The sequence below is a fragment of the Lingula anatina genome, chromosome 1 (genome assembly GCF_051362555.1).
Source record: "Lingula anatina isolate TDL-2025a chromosome 1, LinAna3.0, whole genome shotgun sequence".
In the NCBI taxonomy this organism is placed as follows: domain Eukaryota; kingdom Metazoa; phylum Brachiopoda; class Lingulata; order Lingulida; family Lingulidae; genus Lingula; species Lingula anatina.
This window is the reverse complement of record NC_141767.1, coordinates 15621412-15637425: the sequence shown is the minus strand read 5'-3', so window position 1 is coordinate 15637425 and position 16014 is coordinate 15621412. Positions and strand designations below refer to the sequence as shown.

At 39.8% G+C, this 16014-nt stretch overlaps 2 protein-coding genes across 5 annotated transcripts; one reads left to right on the top strand and one right to left on the bottom strand.

Annotated features, from left to right (window-relative positions):
• The first annotated feature begins 24 nt into the window (after positions 1 to 24).
• LOC106171183 (uncharacterized) lies at positions 25 to 3970 on the top strand. 2 transcript variants are annotated; one of them, XM_013551391.2, is made up of 3 exons: positions 25 to 295; positions 499 to 839; positions 1894 to 3970. In XM_013551391.2, the coding sequence occupies exon 3, from the start codon at positions 1911 to 1913 to the stop codon at positions 3243 to 3245; it is 1335 nt and encodes a 444-aa protein (XP_013406845.2). In that variant the 5' UTR covers positions 25 to 295; positions 499 to 839; positions 1894 to 1910; the 3' UTR covers positions 3246 to 3970. The 2 variants fall into 2 exon arrangements, with proteins under 2 accessions (XP_013406845.2, XP_013406844.2); XM_013551390.2 differs by lacking the exon at positions 499 to 839.
• Positions 3971 to 5620: 1650 nt separating this feature from the next.
• LOC106163609 (uncharacterized) lies at positions 5621 to 14712 on the bottom strand. 3 transcript variants are annotated; one of them, XM_087004340.1, is made up of 10 exons: positions 14627 to 14711; positions 13367 to 13487; positions 11496 to 12766; positions 11205 to 11304; positions 10951 to 10998; positions 10557 to 10736; positions 10210 to 10332; positions 9017 to 9421; positions 6622 to 6984; positions 5621 to 5958 (listed from the first exon to the last, which is right to left on the bottom strand). In XM_087004340.1, exons 2-10 carry the CDS (start codon positions 13431 to 13433, stop codon positions 5621 to 5623), a joined length of 2895 nt encoding a protein of 964 aa, XP_086860466.1. In that variant the 5' UTR covers positions 13434 to 13487; positions 14627 to 14711. The 3 variants fall into 3 exon arrangements, with proteins under 3 accessions (XP_086860466.1, XP_086860471.1, XP_086860477.1); XM_087004345.1 differs by having other exon boundaries at positions 14640 to 14701; XM_087004351.1 differs by lacking the exons at positions 5621 to 5958; positions 6622 to 6984 and adding an exon at positions 8415 to 8567 and having other exon boundaries at positions 14627 to 14712.
• Positions 14713 to 16014: the final 1302 nt, after the last annotated feature.

The following is a 16014-nucleotide window of genomic DNA, read 5'->3' as shown; positions in this document are numbered from 1 at the left end:
CTAGAAAGGAGAATAACTTGTTGTCGATAACGCTAAGAAAACAAGCGAAGAGATGACCCGCAACATAATGTGGTTGCCCACGGATCATTCTGCTTTAGTTCACCGATAGATGATGGTGTTATTTTCATCGGCGTTGCAACTAAATCGCTAATGGGAAAAGGGGTATAATCGCAGCGATTCTGCATTGACAAAAAAACGACGATCTGCAAAAATTTGGGGTTTATATTTGCTGGCAAATAAAACCACTGATCGGTTACTCATAACAGAAAAAAGTTCAGTCAAGATGAATAAATAGGTAAGTCAGTGGAGATGGTGCAGCAGGGTAAGATTTGGTAGCTTAATTAACCACAAAACTACCAGCAGTACCATCGTCGGCAGACTGCATGGTACTTATACTTACTATCCACATTTATTTTAGCTCTACAGTCCAGGTAAGGCTGTGCGGAATCTGTTCTATAGATCTATATGACGGCTATGTATGCATTGGTTTATTTATAGCTGCCCTTCGGGAGCCCTTGCACAGAGTCAGCTACTGCGCAGTAATCACTCTATATAAAAGAAAGCTCCCTTCAGCTTCAGATAAACAAAGCAAGGTACAAAGCAAAAGGTTGATGCAAATTACTGCAGTGCCATGCATAAACTATATACAATTCTGTTTACAATTTTGGGTGTACAGAATCATGTGAAGATATATGATCTTCATTGTATTTTATGAGAAGAAATGCCCAGTAGGAAATTCCAAGGTGTATCTTGCATAGAATTTAATTAGAAACAGAAGCATAGTTTTGAAAGAGACACATTTGATGTGTACTGTTATCCTAGAAAGACGCATCATACAGGTTAGTGAGAAACAGTTAATGTGCATCAGTGTCTTAACATGTTACCTGATATTTGATTGTAAAGGCCGATTCTCCTTAATTAGATTGCTTTACATGTACTTATGCCAAACATTTTTGACTTGGTTGTATCTTATTACAGTCCCTGTGGTGTGTCAAATGTTCCACACCTTCTAAAAACACCTGTATCTGAATGCGGCCTTACTGTAAAGCTCATCTAAAACATCTGTCTAGGAAAATGTTGTAATGTTTGATTGAAGTGATAAAAAGAATTTGCTAACAAAAAGTATAAACAGTCATTGTAGTTACTAGTATGTTCATCAGTGTATTTTTCATGCAATGACAATTTAATAAAGTTGATGATCAACTTGTATGATAACTGTTTTTGTGGTCCTGAAACTTTGATCCAAAATTTGACATAACCACTGAAACAACCTCATAAATATTTTCTGAAATATGGATTGTTTATATAAGGTAAAAAATCAATACACGAAATAACCCAAGAGCAATATGATTCAAATAATAACTTGGGGAAAGTTTTTATAACCTATCTTGTATACCTGAGTGTGTGGAGTTTTGTACAGAAGGCAAGCAGTGTGCCTATTAGATAACTGAATCAATGCCAGCAGAACAGTTCTGTGTCCAGGTATAAAGTTCAAGATAACATTGCTCACACTTATAGAATGATAGTTGCACATATGTATATGAATAGCAGTGTGCATGAAATTGTTTGTGACTTGAAGTTATTTCCAAAGGGAAGAAAATATGGACATCACAATTTGTAGTGATAACGCAAAGTGTTTAACAAATTACTGTTGATATTTATTTGAGTTGTTTCTACAAAATAAGAAAGAAAGGGAAGTCACTATTACCATTGACATAAAAGACACATGTTAATGTTTTAATGGATAACTGTTAAGTTTTTTTACTTGTTTCCACAGAAACCATACCATTAAAATTGATCTGGACACTTTAAAAAAAAAATCATAATTCTCATTATAACATACTGAGCATGTAACAGTTTCAACAGCTCTTTATTTCATGTTGATATTCTCAGGTGAAGAATACGAGAAGATGTGCTGGTCAGAGCTACCAGATGTCCTACTGGAGGAGGTATACTCCAAACTGACATACAAACAGCGCTACTATTGCTCCATGGTCTGTCGCCATTGGTATGACCTCTTTTATTCATCTAAAGTATGGGAGCATTTTGTACTGGGAGAGAGAACCCTCACAAGAAGACGCATGCGCCCATATCGCAATTCCTACATGTACACCCTCAGCCAGTACAAAGCCAAGATGTGTTTGGATAGAGTTGGGGAATTTTTCAAAAAGATAACTATTAAACCCATATCAGACTATTACAATTTGTATGCCTTCATGACAGTGTTGTCAGCATTTTTGGAGTTCTATGAGGAGTATCCTATGCCACTTCTCCATGGCTTTCATTTTAACTTCGGTTGTGAAAACCGCGGCTTCTCAGGCGTAACTGTGCACGGAACTGGAGGGAAGATTCTGGAAGAGTTGAAAAGGTTGCTGGGTAACATGAAAAATCTGGAAGAATTGACCCTGAATCAATTACTACTAGACAAAAAAGAGGCGCCAGGGCTCTTAGAAAGCGTTCTTGAAAACTGTGCAGAGACTCTGAAGGTTCTGGAAATAGTGAATTGCACCAAAGGATCATACCCAATGTTTTATGCAGGGATGTTCATGTCTTTACAGAAGCTCATCATCAGTCCACAGCACCTGAGTAGTGATGTGATAGCCATGCTGGCCAGCACTTCTCTGACAGACATTCATATTGTACAAGACAGGCATACAGATGGTGTGGCCCCCATAAACAGCCAGACTTGGTTTGAGGTCAAGCAGATGTCTCCTCGCCTGCAGGTGCGACTTGAGGCACGTGGTGGGACGCGCGAGGAAATCCTTTTCCAACCTCGCGCACCCGTGACCTCCATCGTCTATGATTCACCATATCTGAAAATGACCCCAGATGCAGTCATGATGATCACAGACCATTACCGAAAAACATTGAGGTTATACGCCCAGAAGGGGCTGCCCAGAACTCATGGCTCCAGATCCTTCCACGAACGCTGCGATGGCCTTGTGCTGATGCTGGTCAGACAGTGCCCTGAACTGAGGATGCTCATAATTCGGGAGAGGATCTCATCCATGACGCTGCTCCTGGTGGCTTCACAGGCAAAGAAGTTGCAAAAGCTCTATGTCCGGCAGAATGCAGTTCTCAAGAAAACTGATTGGCCGAAAACTCTTGAATGGTCTGATGAGTATTATGCCGATTTGAAAAAGAAATCTCAGTCATATGAACTGTTGCAGAAGGAAATTTCCAGGTGCATGGGATATCCTTGGAAACTTCTTACTGATAAGGAGTTTGAAAAGTTGAAGATTTAAGACAGCAGCATTTGTTGAAATTTGCCTCAAGAGGATTGTTGAATGCAATGGATACATAGTCATGTTATTGCGCACACATTTAAAGTGAAACACTTGTCATTTGTCTTCCTGCTCACAGTTTCTCAAAATACAGTTCTATGCCAATTTTGCAGTATGTCCAGTGGCAAGAGAAAGTTTGATGATATATGGGTCACTTTGTGAGATATACTTGATTTTACTTGGAAAGTATTCTCATCAGTTTCGTGATTTATGATTTACCACAATTATACAAGTTTTTGTATTTGTTTTTATGTTTTTATATGAGCACCCAATTTTTTATATCTAAAATATTCAAAACTTGTGCCATAATGTGTTCAATCTCTTTGGGCCATTGGAGTATTTTTGTCTGAATATTATTATTATCTGTATTACTATATTTACTTTCATTGACCACAAGTTACTAGAATAATTGGGACAAAGCAGTGAGCACTTAACCCCCCCCCCCCTCTGCCCCAATCCATGCTGATAAGTTGGTCAACATTAGATATATTAAAATGTACATAGCTCTCAAATTCTGAATTGTTTTACTTATTATGACTATTATATAAGTGCACAGCATACCTGTAGCTTACTGTCATGACACTTTTGATAATTGTTTCTTTCTCGCTTTTTGATCTCTGAGGTCTTCCATATAGTAATGTTTCTTCTTTCGTTATGGGAATAAAATTGTAATGTTGGGAGTTGCAGAGGATCTTGTTATAACACGTTATCATGTTTTGTTTCCATACGCTAGGAGTTTCATTAGTGCTGAAAGTGTTAGATAACCAGAGAGGCCTGCTTCACAAACCTTTAGTTCTTTGACTAAGTTTAAACTGCCCAAATCGGAAAGCCAATTTGTACCCAAAATAAGAAAATAATTTATTCAGTCATTAAAGTAATTAAAGATTCACATGTAACAAATATTGTCCACATTGCAATATTGGTCAAAGAACCTAAAAATTATTGGCCAACAACCCATGTACCTGACATGTACAAATAGACTACTTTCACCTCTGAGAGTTGAGGGCTTCCTCAAGACAATTTCAACATGCTAAAGGGGCTAATAAAATAAATAAAATAAAAACAGGCGTCAGATTCTTTGTGAAACGCAACGTAGTAGGCTCTTATTTAAGTCCAAAATCTGACATTGGACCACATAAAAACGAGGACTGTTGCCGACCGCTGCCATTTGTCAAGTATATGTTTAAACAATATTACGCAAGCACGACAGTACGAGTAAGTAATAACACGGAAGTGACATCCTTTCACGATGTTCTCTCTCCCTCTCTCTAACAATTTTAATAGTGAACGGGCTTTTATGTACGGAGCTTTGTTAGTATCATATTAACTTTTTTTTATTTTCATTTAAGTTTTATGTTATGGAATTTTCACCGCGGTGAAAATTATTTTCACCGTGGTGAAAAATAATTTACACCGGGGTGGAAAATAATTTTCACCGCGGTGGTAATTCCTGGCCATCTCGGCCCGGGTAATGCATACATGTAGGTTATACGAATCCAACATTTACCAGATGTCTGGAAAGGACGTTGATAAAGACAAGCACATGCACATGCACGCGGTTTAACCGTCTATGTGCCAATCATCCCAGGAATCTGGAGGAAGCGGGCAGTATTCGAATAGATTAAAAATCACCGAAATGCTGCAATGTTGTACGTGGCTTTTCCCTTTATAATAACTTGCGTATTATTGGGAATATTGGTAGAAAGAAACCTTTCCGAAGAAACCGAGATTACATCCATTAAGATAAGATCTAAGAAACACATCATAAAAAATATTTAAAAATACATTGTCCAAAAATAACGTTAAGTATTTAGTAATAACAATGGGATTCCCTTTGCATAAAACTGCAAGCGGGACTTTAATTATATAGGTGGTAAATATAGATGGGAAACTTAAGTTAACGGCAGTGGCCCCACGAACGGATCCACCAACCTTGTGTGTATGTAACAATAGCATGCACCGTGACGGAATCTGGCAAATGTAAGGTTCTCATTACCTATTCATCACCCGGGCCGAGATGGCCAGGAATTACCACCGCGGTGAAAATTATTTTCCACCGCGGTGATAATTATTTTCACCGCGGTGAAAATTCCATAAAATAAAACTTAAATGAAAATAGAAAAAGTTAATATGATACTAACAAAGCTCCGTACTTATGATATATATGCACCAAAGCTATGGAATAATTTTGACTAATAGTTTTCTTCAGTCTTTCAAACAATCAACCCTACGAAAGTACGTACATGTAGATCAAGAAAATTCTGAGCGTTTGTCGGAAGGCCCATGTCGTCTACATAACAATTTTCTATACACTTAAAATTCAAAAGTCAACCTAACTACCGCAAAGCATCACTTGTGTTAATAAAATTGATGTGTGCATTTACGTATTGAGGTGACGTCATTTCCACATAAGGCGCAAAACCATCGGTTTCATTAGATGCGGCACCCGACTGGAATGCCACCGCCTCCACAGACAAAGACGTGTAAGGTGCATGCCTGTCTAAGGCGGCTGTCTCTGGTGTGGGTTCCGATACCGTGAAGTGATTATCCTGTGCAGCAGGAGTGCGCTTTCTACGGTTTCTGACGTAGACGGCAGCCCCAGCTAGTATGCCCCACACCACTACTGCCACCGAGGCACTGACGACTGGGATGACAGGTACCTGATACATGTATTCTAAAATGAATGAAAATCATTAAAGGTTATCAATTTTAAACAGAAACTGTAGGTATACTTTATACATTTGAATATCGTATCGTTCACAAAAATGAAAATACGATTTCACATACATATTTCAAAAACTTAGTAATCTGCATTATATAGGGGATTTATTCATCTGATAACGATATGGCATTCAATTAGAAATAAATATGTAAACCACCTTTTGGGCGAATGCAAGGAATCTTTTCATTTTGCAAGATCGAGTTCGGTAGGCCTTATCCAAAATACAAGGGGGTTGAACTTTCAAGACGGATGTTCGTTGATATCCATAGCATTTAGTCTCTTTCTCATATACAGACTTAAAATAATATTTGAATCGAGAAACTACATATCTTGGCTTTCTTCGTCCCAAATGTCACCATGAAATATAGTACAGATGCTGAACTTACTTATGCCCAGATTCGGTCGATTTTAAGAAGTGTGTATCGAAAGGTTCACCAAATCGGTGCATCATCAGTGAGACACTGGTAAGATATGTAGTTACTCTGTGAAGAGCGTTCAAAAAGCGACAAAATACCAGAATTATCAACGAACATAACGCGTCTCCTTCTTTGGGGCAACGTTGGGAGTTCATCCACCTTTGAACTACAGTACGTGAGTGGGGTAAGTCAAACTTGCCTTCAGTACACACTGTCATGTCAGCTGAAGGCTGGTAACCCTCCATGCATTCACAACCACTCTCCGTACACGTGCTATGCTGTACTGCCTCTCTGCAGTCAGCGGCCCTGTAACATGTAATGCTCCCTATTTTCAGTTTAACACAGTATTCTTCTTGTACAGAATGGAAACCAAGTGGACAGTCACAAACTTTTAGATACGGATGACATTCAAAGCTTAGCGTCGAGCCAGCCGTACAGTTGCCGTCGTCTGAGCACCGTTTCCTTGTGTTAGTTCTGCATACTGTGTCATTGGTGGTATCAGCATTTCCCACTTCACAAGTGGGGCAATCCTCGGTCACGTTGCAGGGGTCACCACGAATGGCTAGCAAAGAGAAAATATCAGCAATTAGATTAAATAAGGCTGTATGTGAATGTAAATGTGGCGTTTAAATCCCATTGGTTGGTGCGAAATATTCCAACAAAACGGGGCTGCCGGTGTGACGGGAATAAGAGTCCGATGTGACTGAAAGTCCGGACCCTCAGTTTCAGCTCCGGACCCCTGGTTTCTGAAACTGAGGACCCACATCGAAAAAGAGGGTCTCTGCGATAGATTGTGAAACGTAGAGTCCGGGCAAAATATAAAGTCCCCCGGACTTTATATCATATCCGGATTCTAAATTTCGCTAAAGCTATGACGGGACTCAGAGTCCGCTGTCCGGGTTGCATTTCAATATTAATAGAACACACACATATATCTTAATACAAAGATGACAAGGTAACAATGCATTAGACTTTATTTAGTTAGAAAATTCCAAGGTTTGGCACAGTGACTTCATGCCCTCGTGGTACATAGGCCATACCGCATGTTGTATTGCCACATTTTATCGTCACGAAATGCAAATAATTCATTTTTGACTTTAGCAAAAATAATCGTCTCACCAATATTAAATATTTCGGTGATTTACGTTAGTGGCAATTGACCTTACGTTTAATACATGCACTCTCGGCAGAGGTATATTTGTATCCTTGCATGCAGATACAAGTTCCGTCAAAACACAAACTGTCCACTACAGCTGCTTGACAGTCATTATTGGTCAAACTCGGTGAACCGATGACACGTTTAGTACAGCTCGCTAGGTCTGCGGATACCATATAACCTGCCTTGCACACACAACTGGAATCCGAACATTCACTGTGAGGAATGGGGTCGGTACACATCGTCGTACTTCGCGGCGTTTCGCAGATGTCGTTAATTTTAGCACGTCTGCATTGTGTGGAGTTGAACTCCCTGTAACCAGGCCTACCCAACTACCAGACTCGGCACCTAAGGATCCTGAATTAACCGGTATATCGGACCACGCTACCCGTTTTCAAGGTGTGTGTCAGATCGCATTTCGGAGTATCATACCCCAGAACAAATTTTGTAGCACGGCTGCGGGCTCATCCAAGCTCGGCTGAACAACCTTAAACTGTACTCTTACTTTAGAGTACTCTATTTTATTGTCTCTATGGGGATATATGGGGACTTTACGACATTCGGTTTGAATGTTTTAACCACTTTTTATAGGGCTTTTTTGCATTGTATTAGATTAATGTGGCAGTCTAAGGTGCATCTAGGTGGCTTTCAAATTTATGCACCCGGTTTTAAAATCATATAGCGATTTTACGACAATCGTTTACTATCCAATCAAGGTGACAGCCGAGCATGCCAGGGCTCATCCTGTCGGTGTTCTGGCTGATACTCCGAAATGCGATCTGACACACACCTTGAAAACGGGTAGTGTGGTCCGATATACCGGTTAATTCAGGATCCTTAGGTGTCGAGTCTTGTAGTTGGGTAGGCCTGGTAACTATCGCTACAGATGCATCGCTTCATCCCCTCTGTGTACAATTTGCACTCAGAGCTACCTGCTGGCAAAATTGCTGAACACTCTCCTGTACTTTGACATGGGTCATTCAGAGGGCCTAAAATAGTGTCCAATCATGACAATGATATAAGCGCGATTTAGACTCATGAAATCGAAAATAAATTTTTTGGCTTTTTATTTGTTTATTTTGGAACCCGACTTGAAACCTGACATACGAATGCCGGCGTGACATGAATGGTAGTCTGCTATGAACCATAGTTCGTTTTCTGTTACTTTGTACAGGTGATATTCGTCGCATATACTTACCCCAGTAAAAAATTACATATGACAGAATAAACATCTTTACACGTTTGCGATACTCTTATTAACCCAAACCTGTTCTAATCATATGAGACTTCAGACTACCAATCCTAGGACTACCATTCCCCTCACACCGGCTAATTAAAATTGTTAAGTAGCCAAGGAAAAAACATCAAATCTAGTAGCCTATCTCTATGGTATTAACCAGATATACACTTTGGTGGCGCCTTTTAGTGGTACACTTACGTGCCAAGCAGGAAGTACTATCTGTACTGGGGCGGTACCCTATGGCACATGTACAGCGCCTGGTAGACCTCGAACAAGTCTTTCCTGTTACCGCAGTGCTGCAATCGCCGTCCGTTGAACAACTATCTCCTACAACTCTCTTTCGACATTGTGACTGCCCACTGGTCGCTATGTATCCAAGGTTACATTGACAGGTATTTCCGGTCCCACAGGTCACGTGATCCATCACCACGTCACATTGGTCAGTTGACGTACACGCGTCTCCAACTGTGAGCTGTACGCAAGCTGTGTTGTCTGGTCCTGGTTTGTAGCCAACGGAACACACACATCTCCCATCTACGCATCTGCTGTTGTCCACAACAGTACTGCAGTCGGTGCTCAAAACGCATGTATGGCCTATTTTACCTGTAATACCGAGACACTAGAAATTGAGTGCTCGACTTATTGTGTGCTTAAATAGAAAAACTTACCCATTTGATGGCTTTGTACAACTAGAAAAGCACTCAGAGAGCGCAGACCTCCGCCAAGGCAGCAAAGTCTCCACCCAATGCCGTTTCACCCCTAAATTTTCGATATTATTGATTATTGATTGATTATTGATCCGGATCACCACCTAATCATCTATTCCTTGGCCCACTTCTGACAGTTCCTGAAAATTTCATCAAAATCGGTCCAAACCTTTTTGAGTTATGTTATGTTGATGACAGACAAACAAACAAACAAACAAACAGATAAACAGGGGTGAAAACAAAACCTCCTTGGCGGAGGTAATAATGATGCCATTGTATAAATTTTCAGATTGCTAGGTAAACTGAATAGAAAAAGCACATTTAACTGAGAGAAATAATGCAATTTTGTACAAACAACGTGCATGATAGGGCTTTAACACGTTGAAAAAAAAAAAGAAAAAAAATTGTCACGGGGTAACATAACATTTAACATGAAAATTTTGAATTAGAAAACCCCTCTTTTCATCTCCTTTCATCAACAGCTATGAAGCAAAACCATCGTAACAAAATCATTCATTTATCTATAAGCCATATTCTGGCAGGGTAGTCGAGAGAATGATCGTTTGCAAGGAATGGGAAAAGTTACTTGTTTCTCATATCAAATCTCATCAGCAGTCCCATAATTATGAGTTAAACAGTGATAGTTCTCTGCATGATTTTGTACTTTCTTGCGATTAAACTTACGTTTAACACACTGTCCGAGGCCGGTGGTGTCTCTGTATCCAGGCTCACATTCACAAAATCTATGGGCACTGCAGACAGTATTGGGTTTGGGAATGCAGCTTACTGCCGCCGCTGGATCACATTCTATAAAACGAAACAATGTACAGGGGAGGGGGCGGGGTCGTTTCTTGACATGTAACTACTGAAGTAATAGGAAAGTTGACGTATCATGCAAATTTTTATGATATCTTTGTATGCACTTTGCATATAACGATGCAACATATCTCTTTACTTGTCAGTCGACATGTTTCTCATTCAAAATTAAACAGTTTACAAATACAGTTCGTCCACATATTAAATATTCATACCTGGACACCGTTGTAAAGAACATGGTACTGTATCTGTGTCACCCTGAAGATCAGCTGGGCACGCGAGACCACCATTGGTTGGTTCTGGGTTGTTGCATAGTCTTCTTCTGCTTTTGGTCCCGTTTTCACACGTGACACTGCACGCCTCCCAGCTACCCCAGGGTCCCCAGTTACCATTTGCTAGGGATGGAGAGCCCATATTTATTTATTACAACTCCACAGTTTATATCGTTTTATATATTTTTAAAGATAGATTGTTCCTGAATCCGGAGATTCTTTTATTGCAAGTGTAAGAAATGATAAGTGGTGTTTTCCAAACTAAAAAGAATACTTAAACTGAGGTCCTGACACTTAGTAAACGTCCACAACAAATAGACAAAAAAGCTATACGTACCTCTCGGTGGAAGAGACAGATCTTCGTCTGCTTTTCCATCCCCATCATCTTCAATTGATTTGCAACATTAGCACAGAGGTTAATAGATGTGAATTTACATATTCATATTCGTAAAAATATTTAACACAAACCTTGTTTTAAACCACGAAAAACTCGATTTTTAAAGATAAAACTGCGTTTCATGTGGAAAAAGCCATCATAAAATATAGACTAAACACCCTGAAGAATTTACCACAACAAGACGTGAAACTTACCGTCGATATTATTTTTGATTTCCTCATCTACTCTTCCGTCACAGTCTTCATCAACTTGATTTCCAGCTACAATATTTTGTCCCACAAATGGACTGCACCCCTGAAGGAGTAAAATGTCCTTAACAGTATATAACAAAATTACACTAAAAAAGGAAAGACGATCTTTCTTTTCAACTATTCATTTTAGAGGCAGAAAAGACGACACCATCGATTTATGAGTGGTGCATGTATTGTATTACCCGAATCTGAAAAAAAAAAAACTTTTCAACCCGAAAGAAGTAACCAACTCACCAATGTATTTTTGGCTACGTTCATCCCTGCAGGATAAGTAACATAGTAGTTACCATTTGAACTAGCATGGAATCCACTTATGAGACTGTAAAAGTTTGCCAAGGGATTAGTGCTGTAGATTTCATGAGCTCCAGGTGATACTGGCATCGAACCCACATAATAATTAGTTGACGCTACTCTAGTAAAAGACATAGTCAAGGGTTGGCCATCCATCCTCAGTGTGCCGGCATTTATTGTATCATTGGCAACATAGATTGTCATGTGACTAAACATCTCTGCAGCTGTTTGTCCCAATGTGGTGAAGGTATACCTAGATCTGTACTGGTAGACGGGTGGAACTATGATCATGGAGGCATCTATCAAATTTGTTGAGGAATCCATGGATTGTGTAAACAAGGCGACTTGAATTGGAGAGTCGGACCAAACGCGTCTGAGAATAGCACTGGTGTAGTCTCTGACAGGGGTGTAAAATTCGGTCACAAATGTACCCCTAAAGCCCTCATCAGAAATGTATACCATACCTATATTTGGATGTCTGTCTTGGGACACAATCTTCATTTTATACTTCAGTGAATTAGGTGGAGCAGAAATTAGGAACTCTTTGCCCCAAGCATCATATGGAGTCAACTGTTGAACCAGATGATCGGACGTCATAGTGCCTTCAATCTGTACCTTTTTGCTTCCAGAGAACACAGCAATAGCGCTGTTAGCCTCAATCTGAGAGGCGGTGAGATCATCGCTTTGGAGGTGAAGGGTTTGGTACCTTGACATGGTCACTGTGAACACGGCATAACCAGTGTGCGTTACACCGTTGAAGGTAACGGCGCTATTGGCTCTGCCTGGCAACTTAATTGTAACTTCGGTACGGTCTTGAGTGGAAACCACAAGAATTTGTCCTTGGTTTGACCATGTAATGGCGGAATATCTTGAACCAAGGCCAGTCACAGGTATGGCAGTGAACGCATCTCCAGACCCCTGCTCCTGATTCAGACCATACAGTGAAATGGGTTGGGTAGACATGACGTGAATACCCTTGTTTTCCACCTGACTGCCTGTGGCTTTGAAGTTCGCTGGTATGGAGACTCTCACACTCTGTCCCCTTGCTACCTGTGCTGTTTTACGAAAATTGGTATCTTGTTTCGGAGCTGTGACGGTGACTTCTGCCGGTGTGTTAGACCCAGTCGTCATGTACAGGTACATATCACGACCATCACCATAATCATTGTCCATAAATCCTACATAAAAATCAGTTCCTTCATTGCTAAAAGAAGCTGCAAGACAAATAATAAATATATTGATAAGTCCGTTCCCTTAATTAGCTCCCTGTACTGACGAAAACACTGAGCCCTGCAAATTTTGAATGCTTATAGTTAACAAAGTAGTTGTAAGATTAGAGTTTTAACATAAACCACTCTGATATGCCAAATTAAGTTATGGGTACAAATATTCTCAAAGAGATCCCATAGAGTGTTATCCTCAATGTGTATTTTTATATGCCAAAATATTAATTTAGATGATATGACACATGCTATTTTCATTTCAAGACATCGTCTTTTTATCATGTGAACGTAAATGAAGGAACCGCGCCATATACATTATTTTTGTTAAAGCAATATATCAAATTTGAAAAGCACATACGCAACTCCTTTTCATTGTTTCATAAGTCAAGATATAAGGGCCTATCGCCAAATTCACCGTCAAACGTTCGACAAATTTATATTATTGTAGACAGTACTTACACCTTTTTTAATACTTCAATTTAACTTGCTTTATATCGGGCGCTCAAATTCCAGTTCAATATTTCTTATGATCTTATATGTTACAAAATTCATATTATTATTTTTATTTACTTCTAGAATTGACTTTTTTACCTATGACTTTGGATCCTATAGACATTACAATTGTCAGATAGATCGACCAACAGGCACGAGACGTCATGGTAGGAGCCGATGGTAACAGCGAACGTGGACGATATCAGTGTTGGAGGGAAAACTGTAAAGAGTGATGTCAAGATAACTGTACTGTACATATTAGAAAAATCATCTGGGCGTTTTGTTTTAACGTGTATACTGTAGGCTGTCTACCGCTCAACTGTACTCGCAAAGCTTACTGTGTGTTTTTCAAAGAAAGCTTCTTATACACAAATGAAAAAAAAGATAACCAAGGCAAATTGCACTCGAATAAAAACAGAAAAGGCCGGACCTTGAAAATCTGAATGGAGTCTTGCTTGGTTTAATGTTCATGTTATAGATATTGAACAGTATCAAGATCGTTTTATATAAAAACCGTCCTGTGTTATGTACATGGACATAATTTTATTTAGCGGCAAGCTATCCAATGAGCTTCGTGTCATAAATTATAATTGAGCAAATACACAAAGCTTGCAAACAATATAGCGTCGTAAACACACTCTAGTGTCGCATTCACAATAGATGATCCTCTGATCTACTAGTCTGCGGATCAATATGGTGGGCCCTACATGAGAGCAAGACCTTCTAATCCCTCTCTGCTGGAGCCGAGCAATTTAAACTCGAAGCCGAAATGTAATCCGTGTGAAGGCGGGGAGACCATTAAAGGATTAGGCGGTTTTGCTTTCATGTAGGGCCGCCATATTTGATCCTCGGACCAGTAGATCCAAGAATCATCTGTTCTGAATGCGACCTGTTTAAGAACGACCCATCTGACCTTTCACTGCTAATCCGATTGAGGCTAGGATCCAAAATATTTTGGATCTTAGGTTGAGGTAAGTCGCCGCTAGCTCGGCTACGCATTGTGTAGTTCTGGTCTTGAGAGACAACTGAGATGTCTCGATCCAACTTGACTTAATCAGGCCCGTAGCCAGGGAGGAGGTTCGGGGGGGGGGGGGGGGTCGAAAGAACCCCACTTTTTGTCGAGCAAAGGTCCCCTCTAGGTACAATTTTATCTAAGTACAAGAAGGTTTCATTGTAAAGGTCCACTTTTTCAGAAAAAGATCACCCCCCCCTTTGAAATTGCTGCCTACGGGCCATTAAATATACATGACTTATACTTAACCATTCATTTTGATTACAACGGCGTTCTGTTATTTACATCTGCTAGCAATATTATCTGTTATATATATTTTCAGTTATATCATCTAAGTAAAAGCTTACTTGATTTTTGTACCTTGAGATACATTGGCGTGTCCCATATCCAGCTTCGATCTCCTCACAGGTATATTTCACAGGTATATTTATTTTACTTCCGCGTTAATACCCCCCAATGTGACTGCAGAATAATACAGAGCGTACAGGTAGAATAAAGGCTTTTTTCGTGCATGTGAAGAAAGACGTGTTTACAAGCGATTGAAAAGCTGTTTTTCGATCTAGTAAAAATAGAAAAAAGTGTACATAACCTTCATGATCGAGACACCTCCCCTTATGAATCCGCCACTGCATTTTGTACAAGTACTTGTTGACCGAAAAATATATTGCGATTCCATGGTTAGTTTGACATTTCTGATATAATATTTGGATCACGAGTGGAAAATACAGACTTGACATTTAATATGGAATTTTTTTTTTCTAAGTCATTTTTCATCAGTTTTTTCCTATTTTGCTGACTGATAAATGAAAATAAGGATTAAAATCGTGTTTTAATAACTCTAAATTATCTCTTTGATGTCATGCTGACATCAGCTCATTGGTTGAATTCGACAGTGAGGCAAACAGAAATGCATTGCCTATTCTATGTCATACAACATCCATTAAATGAGGTATTTTGGATCTCTATATTTTCCAAATTATTGTCTGTAAAAGAGTTATACGCTACACAATGGACCTTCATGTCAGTGTGTAGTTATAGTAACGGTCGCTGTTACGCCTGGCCTCTTCTGTCTGTTACCAGCGCTCTCAAGCGGCAAGGCATTCCTTGGGAAAAGTTTTTAGAGTTCAATCTGGAATATTATTCCAGGAATCGGTCCAAAATTGTCCAATTTGGTCCAGTTTTGATGTAGGGCATGTAAGCAGTTGATTCGGCGAGTAATGGCTTACCCACATATTGTCTATGCGGTTCAAATGTGGCGATTTTGATGACCAGGGTAGCTGCTCATTCCCTAGGTTCTGTAAGTTATCTGCTATTAAAAGTGTTCTGTGTGAACCGGCAATCTGACCGTGCAACCTAAAATTTTTCCTAAGGTGCCCCCTATCAAATGATAGTCAAGTGGTTCCCGGATTATTCCTTTATTTGATCTGGTTCAGGTTTTCGTCAATGACTACCATTGGTGTTTTGGCACCAATGTGGTATCCACTCCAAATACTGACGCTGTCAATGACCCGTGTCACTTTACACGCGGTACATGCTTCGTCGTAGGCCTCTTCTGAATGTCTGTAAACTCTGTTTTGACTAGCTTGGAGGTACAGGTGAAATCTGACCTCAATAAAGAAAGCCACGCGGTTTCAGTGTTCTACCCAGAAACGGTCATGGCCCCCAATTCATTGGAGAAACAGACGACGATGTTTTGCTGTTTACAGTGGGTACCTCGCAGGTCGTCTAGTATTCT